The sequence below is a fragment of the Dendrobium catenatum genome, unplaced genomic scaffold (assembly GCF_001605985.2).
Source record: "Dendrobium catenatum unplaced genomic scaffold, ASM160598v2 fragScaff_scaffold_214, whole genome shotgun sequence".
In the NCBI taxonomy this organism is placed as follows: Eukaryota; Viridiplantae; Streptophyta; class Magnoliopsida; order Asparagales; family Orchidaceae; genus Dendrobium; species Dendrobium catenatum.
In genome coordinates this window covers 30,903-41,408 of record NW_021318676.1, presented here as the reverse complement: position 1 = coordinate 41,408, position 10,506 = coordinate 30,903, and the positions used below count along the sequence as shown (strand labels likewise).

General features: G+C 38.6%; 1 protein-coding gene across 1 annotated transcript; it reads left to right on the top strand.

Annotated features, from left to right (window-relative positions):
- Positions 1–9,348: 9,348 nt before the first annotated feature.
- LOC110100667 (oleoyl-acyl carrier protein thioesterase, chloroplastic-like) lies at positions 9,349–10,294 on the top strand (the record flags this gene model as incomplete). Its single annotated transcript, XM_028693019.1, is given in 3 exon segments — positions 9,349–9,433; positions 9,522–9,590; positions 9,803–10,294. Coding segments are annotated over 3 exon segments (421 nt in total), but the record flags the coding sequence as incomplete, so codon positions are not given.
- Between the last annotated feature and the right edge of the window lie 212 nt (positions 10,295–10,506).

Below are 10,506 nucleotides of genomic sequence, written 5' to 3'. Positions count from 1 at the left end.
GGAGAAGAGGGGAGGGGGATCCCTTTTGTTTAGTTCCAAAAATTTTCCTCGACGTGCATTACGCGCTGGTGGACCCCTTATATGCGCTCTTATAGCACGGTGGGGGGAATCTGGTGCGATAGGTGCGGCGACGCAGGTAGGCCCTATACACGCTCTTGTAGCGTGGTGGGGGCAACCTTAAGTACCACGTTCCGACATCGCCGACAGAGTTCTCGACCTCGACATATGCACCGCCGATATTGCTACGTAAGGTATAAAATTCCAAATCCCATTTTTAGTGTTTGCGGCGGACCGGAGAACCACTTATACACGCTCTCGTAGCACGGTAGAAGGGACCTCGGTGCGAGGCATACAACGAGATAGGTAAGCCCTATACACGCTCTTGTAGCGTGGTGGGGAAAAGCCACTCGTGTTTTCATATCTATACTTTGGAGCCCCAATACACTCTCTTGTAACGTGGTGGGATGAAAAGATGTACGGCCCGGTGTCTCCCGACACCTACCATACACGCTCTAGTAGCGTAGTGGGATGGCCCAGTCCCCATATCTCCCTCAAACGGGGGATATGTCAGGATGTTGCTGAAATTTACATTGAAGTATACAAGATCTGAACAATAAAGAAGGCTTAACTTGAGTAGTAATACATAGTACCTGTACCTGAACATAAATGCACATAACCTGAACAGATGCACATGAGACTTGTATAACAGGGGGCTTGAACTAAACTGCAGTGAACATAACCCTAAAATGCACAATAATAATCAAAATACAAAAAAATAAATGATAATTTTGATTATTCAAACAAATATCAAACCATAAGCAGGGGACTCGCTGTGGGAAAACTTTCAAGTGCAACTGACTTATAATCAACATCAGTCAACTTCAAAATACACAAGTACTACTCACATGCAACGATGAAAGACCCATCATGCAAACAACAGTTAGCATTTAAATTGAGAGGGCGACATTGACAATTAATGAATAAAGACCCCAAGGCATACATGCAATGAATGATTATTAAAATGAGTAGCTAAAAACGGGGATCAATCATCAATACCTGAATATACGATACATAACAAATGATGTTGATAGATGCAGTGGACTCCTATAATAGTCCTTATGAGGTTGAATGCATTGTACTTGCAAACAACAACAACCAACTACTGAATGCATGGATGTCTCCCACATGCATCAACGAAATCCCTAACACAAGCAACAATGCTTATAGTTTGAGATTGCTACAGTGGCAAGTGATAGTAGAAGGCCCATCACTGCAAACAAATACACCAAATCACCTGTGAATGATGAAGGTGGACATGATGCAGATACAATAAACTCCTACAATAGTCCCTATGTAGTCGAATACAATGTACTTGTAAGCAACATCAATTGACTGAAGAATACACAGGTGTCTCCTACTTACATCGATGAGAGCCTCAATACAAATAGTAGTTAGCCTGTAGATTGAGATAACAACACTGGAAATTGATGAAAAGATGATTTGTTATACAAATGACAGTTCTCTTGTAGATTGAAATAGAAGCACCTAAAATTAATAGGGAAAACCTATCGCATTCAATAAATCACGTGAAGACAAGAGATACTAAAGGCTGTGATGCTTTGCAATCAACACCAACAGGCTGTATACAACTCACTACCGCCAACAAGTACATAAAAATCACTTGAGATTGGTGAAAGGTGGATATGATACAGGAATAATGACTCTTCTACGAACACTTTCAAGAGATCGTACTGAATATGACCGGTCCCTGTAAATAGACATGATCCATTTGTGGACAACAACAGTGGGTACATTGTGGAAGACCCATGTGGACACAAAAGTATACAAGAGCATATGACAAATACGAGCATCGGTTTACTCCTCGAAGAGAACCCTTGTATGAGAATGGCACATGTAAGAATGGAAGAGATATTTGAGCAAATTCAAACTAAACTTCTTGGTGTTCCAAAGTTCCTTCAATAAAATATAAATTCCTTCAATATCTTTATGACGATCAGACTATTGTTCTTATTGAAGAAGTCAGGAACGACAAGAGCACCTAAATACCTCAACTTATCTCAAAGGCCAACTACTTAACCATGGAGGCTACATCTTATAGAAATCCACAATACTGTAGATCTTGAAAAGGATACACGCATCAGTAAGAATGCAATCATCTATGGTTGAAATGATTGATTATTTATTCAAGCCAATAACAGAAAATGATGATGATAGCATAATGGAAGGGTTACTTATTAATCACTAAACGTGCCTTAGAAAGACCTCCCAGTGAATGAGAAAAGGGAGTTTACACCAGAACAATGAGATATTTTGTGGGAATCAGGTGACAATGTTACGATTCACATGTAAGCAAAAGCAGGGAATCAGTAGTAAGAACCACGGGCCACTGAGCACGACGCCACGCCACCGGATCCACAACATCTATGCAAGCGGATAGAAGGCGTTTACAAATATTTTAAGAATGCCCCCGCACATGTACTATAATATGTATGCACATATGTACACAAAAGCGGGCAAGTGCAATCATATAACCCGCATGGGCCCCGACGAGCGTATTTTGGATACATGCGTGACGTCTAGGGATGTTGTACGGGTCAATAAATGAACGTAGTTTGAGCCCAGCCCGATCCTTTTATATGGATAGGTAGGAGTCGATGCGGCTCGAATTATCAAACATATATATGGTCAAGGTGTTGATCGGAATATCTGTTTTATACGTTTATATAAGGCCTTCAAGGTCGATGATAAAAGGAATTCATCAACAAAGACATAGAGCCTACAAAATCCGATCATCTATCGGCAAGTCGACATAGTCGATAAGGTTCAATCCATGAATATAATGACTCCATATACACTCCGATGATGACCGTGTTGAATGCAGATCTCAACTGGAGGGTTCAATTTCAAATATTACAAAATGCCCTCAAACTTTCATAAAATTTAAATATTTTCAAGTGACCTCGAAGTCATCCTGATGATGGCCTTGTTGAATGCAGATCTCAACCGGAGGGGTTCATAAACACTTTCAAATGCCACCCAAATACCCAAAATTCAAAATCCCAAAAATTCAAAGATGTTTAAAATTGCAATTATCCATCAAAACACTTAAAAGCAAAACTCATCCACCCTCCGCAACAGTTTGCTGAGGTGGGCAAATCTAATCATCACTTCAGCTCACATAGACCTAGTGTTTGATCGAGAATATCACTAGGATTTATTCTCAAAATAATTTTATGCCATTGAGGATGTGGTACATGTTCTCTAACCAGCAGTTTCACCGTCAAATGGCACTGCAGGTAAACAGTTATGACCCTGGGCCCTCTGAACCAAGTGATTTTGCTGCCAAATGGCACTACTAAATTACAGTTATGGTCAAAGCCAATACGTTCCTTAATGACATCAAATTCTTGAGATATCAATCAATAGGATATAATCGATAGGGCACAAAATCCTCTGTTAACTAAGGTGGATTTAAATTTGTCCTCTTAAACAAACACTCCCCCCAGGTCTACAAGGTACCCTTGGACGAAGTAACCCATGGCTGCCGACAAGGATCCTTCAGTCAGGTTGGGTCGACTACCTCCTCTAACTAAGTAGACCAGAGACCATGATGGCCCAGGATGACGGAACCATGAGATCTTAATCGGGTCCATCATCCATTCCCCCACCATCAGCTTTAAGTGGAAGATGGTGAAATTTCTGTTTTAAATGTCAATTTTCCAAATTCCCAAACCCTTCAAATTCCAAATGCCCATACTACTATTGTATGTCGGATACTGCGTATCTATGGATATGACGTATTCACAGATGACTAGCCTTAATCGAAAGTTCTCTCTCATTATCGGAAGGGGAAATTTATTATATGGGCTTGCACCTATAGGAAACCAGAACTCAAATCATAAAGTCCTCACAAAATGAGGATGAAATCTCTAGGTAGTTTCTTATCTACAAACTCATATGCCTTCCAAAATTTACCCCGGAACTTAACCCGTTAAAACTTCCAAAAAAAAAAGCAACAGGGGAGGCCTGGGCCGAATTTTCGAAGCCCACATGAATACACCGCAACAGAGGGCCAATGAACAAAAGCGTTGTTTTAGAAACGACATCTCCATTTGATTCCATACGTGCCATCGATCAATAAATACACGATGAAAACAGAAGGAAAAAACTTACGGGCTTTCTGTTCGAAACTTCACATAACCGCTTTGTTTGGTATGACATCCAAGCTTGCTTCCTCACACCGAACGCCTTTGCCTTTGCTCCAATTGCAACCCAGCAGTCTCCGACCGAACTTCCTTCAGATCGCACACCTGGTGTGATCCACAACACCACCGTTTGCTCCAATCAGAGGGCCCCATCATGATTCAATCGCGAACCAGAACTCGCCATTTGCTTCCACTACTCGACCCGTCTTTCGTCTCTCACGCAAGCAAGTGTTCGCGACTTCAATCCGCACATCACTAACTCCTGCTTGGTGTTTGGGATTCGCACAATCGAAACCTGCCACATGCTTCCCTCTTCTCTTGTCTGATCGCTTCCAATACTTGCGAACAACACGTGAACCACCATCTGCTCCTCACGTAGATCGACCTTCCATGTACAACAACTCCTCTAGCTTATGCCACGAACCAGACTGTGCTGTGCAACTTTGTCCGCCTGGTTTGCGTGAAGTCTTTTGTATGATCTGCCTGTGCCTTTGCCTTTGTTCAAGTAGGTTTGTTATGCTTCCGTCTGGATACAACCCCAATGCACAGCAGCTCTCTATGTGTATTTATTTTACTCTTGTGAACCATTCATGAGTATTCCATCAATATATCTTGCGATCTTTAACTGCTTATCACTCAAGAGGGAACAAAAAAAACCGCCATTTCCCCTTGCATACATGCCCACTCTAATTCATAATATTGGTTTTAGCAGTTAAACTAATTCGTCATATAATTAAAATAATTATTACTATTATTATTATTTTGGCAATAAATAGATAGATTGCCGACAAATTCAAGACCATGCGTCGTCGATCTTAGATCCGGGCCATCCGGCTGAGATAATTTCAAATCCAAGATCTCGCGCCGTCGATCTTAGATCCGGCCGAGATGATTTCAAATCAAAGACCTAGCGTCGTCAATCTTAGAAGTGACCGGAAAGAAATCAATGGCGTGTCATCCCGACCTCCTCTTGTGGGAGGGGATGTCGTAAGTCTTACAGCTGCTTCCAAAGGGAAGGAGTAAGTCCTATAAACCTATGGGCTACTTTCAGAGGGGAGCAATAAGTCCTACAAACCTATAAGCTACTTCCAAAGGGAAGCAGTAAGACCCGTTTTAAAACAAAACATTCAGACAACTTCTAAGGAAAGTTGTAAAACCTATCCAAACAAAACTTATGGATAGCTTAGCATATAGGGCTAGGTTGTAAGACTCACTAACAAGCAACTTCTAAGTAAAGTCATAAGACCAACATGTTAGAGAAATTGCTAAATAAAGTATAACAATCTTAAAATCCAAACAATCAAGACCAACATAAAACTTCTAAGTGAATTTGTAAAATCCACATGCTAGAAAAAATGATAAATAAAGTGCAACGACCCTAAAACCCAAACAATCAAGACCGACAAGCCGCTTAGCTTATAAGGCTAGGTTGTAAGACCCACCATTAGGCTACTTCTAAATCTAGAAGCCATAACCAAAATAGTCAGACATCTTCTAAGGGAAGTTAAAAGACCTACTATTTGGAAAATTTATGTAAAAAATGGTGAACTAAACCAATCGACATGCTACTTTTAATGAAAGTCGTAAGACCAACTTTTAAAATAATCGAACTACTTCTAATGGAAGCTATAAGCCCCGTACCAGTTCAATTAATCAATTAACTTTTAAATGAAGTCATAACTCCCAAATTAAATCAACTACTGGGTATTCTAATAGATGTAAACTCCAAACCAGGATAAAAAAATTACAATCTGACTTTAACCACTTCAGTGGGATTCCTGAGAGGAGACAACTAGTAGCTGCAAATCACATTCCTTAGACACTATGATCAAAGATCGCTAGTGTTGGTAGACTAAAACTTACAGTATACCCAGGACGATGGAACCATGGGATCTTGATCGGGTTTATCTCTATTTTCCCCTACAACTGAGACTAAAAATATCTAAAATTATTTATTCTTAATCGAGAGTTCTCTCTTACACGTTAAGAGGGGTAATTAATTATGAGTGCTTACGCTCATGGGAAGTAAGGATCCAGATCCAACTAAACTTTGACACTACCCTCAGGGGAAATCTGGTTAACTATATTTGACTTGAGAATGAAATCGTATGTCTGCAAAACGGGATTCATGCAAATGCGCCGTTTTTCTTGAGCCAACAGCTATGTTCTGCACCGACTATAGCCATTGCTGCCTATTGTTGCCGGTGGTCATCATCACTCGTTTGCCACCATTGATCATCGCGGCTATGCACTTCACTAATCACGATCATTATTCACCACAATCAGTGGTTGCAACCACCACCACTGCACTGCCACCTTATATTTAGTAAGAAAAAACAGCAAATACTTGAGACATATCTTACATTACTAAGACAAATCTGGAGTAGCTACACCCAACTTCATAGTTACAAAACATCTTTCAATGACTAGCAGAGATGCCTTTTTCTCACTTGCACTACCTTCACCATTGGGAGCTCCACATTGAACTACTCTAGCTTCTGGCACATGGACTCCAACAAGTGGTGAAGGGCGTCATCTTACATTCCTACTTTGCAAGATCATTGGCTTTAGCATCCAGGATTCCATGCTTCTCATTGTGAAACTCCGCCCACTCTGATTTGATCTCCTTCGTGTGTTTTAGGATGTGTCCTTGACCTTGTCTCGAAGATCCTCCATGAAAATGTCCACCTTCATTATGTTTTTCTGCGGCATTAATAACATATCTCCTGAGTGTCATGAGACCTTATTATTCTTACCTTTTTGATGGTCTTCATGGAACCCCATCCACAATGAACTTGTCGTTGTGCCATTAACTTCGCTCAAATATCACTTGTCATGGGCTTGCAAATCTAGCACTCCCTCACTCATATGGGCATATGATTTACTGATCCTACATCAGCCTTCATTCATACTTGTCTAAGAACTCAAAAGAGAGAGAAGTTATATCTAGGCATTCTTGTTAGCTCCTAGACTTGTGAGATGATATAAATGAGAGAATTTTTTCCCTTTACACGGGCTCCAAAGGCCTCAATATCCAACTAAGCTAATAAATACATGAATTAGAGTTATCTACAGTCGTCATTGGAATTAGATTAAACTACAAGACTCCAAAAGCTTCTAGGAATAAGAACCTTCTTTGAGGTTCCAGAGACTAGTTAGTGCACGTAGGATACATGCTCATCAAGATACCGACCCACATGATTGTTGAGAAGAGGGAGACGTGTCATGGCCAAAGGCACACTGTTGAATGAATGATAGGCATTCCCTTAGTTGCCAATGCGTTCCAACCGCGACAATAGAATCCTTTGTGTCTTTGTTTAGGGCTCCAAAGAGGATCCACTCTATGTGCAGGATGAGGAGAGATTGGGGGGTCAGAAAATTTATCAACATTCATATAGGGTTATTAGTAGATGTTGACATAGTAATAAAATCAGATGTTAAGGGTTTTTGGAAAAATGTGGAGACGGGTAGTATTTGTATGTTGGCTCTTATTGATGTTTCTTTCTCATTTTTCCTTATCAAATTATTAACGTTCATTATGAGAACATGAACCGACTCAGTTAGACTAGCGGCTTCATGAAGACCTGTGTCACTAATAATAATGTAAGGATTTTTTGATTCCATCGTCGTGATACATATATTTTTTTATGCATTTTCTTTACGTGTCTAATTCCTCTTTTGGTTTACAATTAATTGACATCATGAATGAGATTTAGGCTTCATTTGGGATGACTTTTTTGTTACTTCTTAAAACAGCTTTTTAGCATAAAAATTTTAATTTTCATACTAAAAAGCATTTTCAAGAAGCAACAAAAATGTCGTTCCAAACGAAGCCTTAGCCCTATATGATGAAATTGATGAATGCAAATATCCATGCAGTCCATTGCATAAATCTAGCATACAATGTCATAATGCTATTATGCCAATATAGCTTGCAAATGCTTCAAAAAATTTTGAAATATGCAACTTCAATTCACAGGAATTTGCAAGCTTTCAGTGCAATTAACTTCATAAAATACTAATTAATTAAAAAAAAACTTCATAAAATACCAAAAACTTTCCATAAAACTTCTACATTGGATAATTGGCAATTGTGAATTTTTTGGGAGTTAATGTTTGTTTTAGAATTTGGTTTTGACGATATGCAGGTTAAATGGTAGGTACCAATAATATAGGTTTTCGAGAAATATTTCTATGCTAACTTAAACAAACTGAACTTGAATTAATAAAGGCTTGAACTCAAGAGAGATCAATCCTTTACGACAAAACACTACCAAAACTCCTCGAATTTAGCCACAATCTCCTTTCTCTCCAAATAGAGCCAGCCAATCTTGGAGAAATTATTCTGTGTGGACCCCGGACGGTCCAAAGATCAACCAGAACACGTTACTTCACCCGGTACACAGAGATACCGAGCACCGGTATCGAGCAAAAAGTGACGTGGCATCTGGTTGGACTCCGGACGCCATCCGTGGTCTGCATAGAATAAATTTTTCCAATCTTGACATATGGATTTGATCAAACAACTAGTTTTTGAGCCTTAAAGTATTTTGGATAGGGTTTGGAATAAACTTTAGATTTTATAGTTTAGAGATAGAGGGAGGGAGAAATGATTTCCATAGGATATTTTCTTGGGAATTGTGTACACACAAGCAAGAGAAAGGAATGAATATCTTAGGGAGGATACAGGATTAAAGGGGAAGAATTCAATTAATTTGAAAGATAATGAAAACATATATAATAATTTATGTGCCTTAAAAATTACATATAACCAAGATAAGCCCCATACTCCCATCTTATTCTTAAACAAAAGATTATATCAGAGAAAAGATTGTTCAAAATTTAAATCAAACTAACATAAATTCCACATCTAATTCTTAAGCAAAAGATTACCCTAAAAAAAATTATAATTCCTATAAAAATAATAAATAAAGATACTCTTAAAATTAAAATTAAAATTAGGTACAAATCATTGCTTAGTTTGATCTGAGCTCACTATGTATTGAAATTTTGTCTTGAATTTGTGCTTGAATGCGAGCCATTTATTGTATCAACCATATAGCTTACCAATCTATACTTTCTCCTCTCAACTCATGTAAATAAATCTCTGAAACACCTCCAGATTAGCATTCCCGGAGGAGAACGATAGCTTGAAGAAAATTACCAAACTTAAAGATCCAGCAGATTATTCACGGCTAGGACTGGTGGTAAGCCATTATGAATCAGCTCATTCATACTTCTCTTCTGCAGAATTTACTGCTACTATTCCAACCCTGTTGCTTATGAAAACTACAGCCCAGAAGAGCTGATTTAGACATGAATCAACATGTAAACAATGTTACCTATATCGGCTGGGTCCTTGAGGTAAACCAACATTCTAATCCTAATTTACGCTTCGTTTGGGACGGCTTTCTTTCTGCTTCTTGAAGCAGATTTCTAGCACAAAGTTAAAAAATTTTGTACTAAAAAACTGTTTTAAAAAGCAGAAAGAAAACCGTCCCAAACAAAGCCTTAGTCATGCCCAGTTTTCTCTTACAGTTAGTAAAATTCTTCCAATCTTTACTTATATACTACAGAGCATGCCGCAAGAAATCATCGACACCCACGAACTCGAAACCATTACCTTGGATTATCGACGAGAATGCCAGCACGATGACATGGTTGATTCACTTACCAGCTCAGAACCAGAAGAAATCTTACTTGCAGAGAGAACCAATGGATATCCCTCCAAGCAGCATGGACATGGAAGTGATCATCTTCAGTTCCTGCACTTCTTGAGACTTTCAGGAACCGGCCTGGAAATAAACAGAGGGAGAACCATTTGGAGGAAACTGATCCGGTAACTGCAGAATCTTTTCAAGTTTTATTACACTTTTCTCATTCTATTTGTAGCTTATCTTGGCTTCATCCTCTTTAAAATTTCTTCCAAGAACACTGGAATTTTTTTTTTTTTGATGTTTTGGAATTCTGCTTGCTTGCTTCTATTTCCATGAATATTTGATTTGTTGACCAATTATGTTATATAAATTTGGAAGTTGAAAAATAAATAATGTTTCATTGGATCATATCTTGTCTGGTATTGAAGCGGTATTTTATAGTTTAATAAGATTTTGTTTGAGATCATTTTTTTACTATTTTCTAAAATAATTCTGTAAAAAAATTTACTAGAAAATTGCTTTAGAAAGTATTAAGTAAGTCATTCCAAATGAAGCCTAAGGTTTCGTTTGGGATGGCTTTTTTGATGCTTCTTAAAACAGCTTTCTAATACAAATTTTTAATT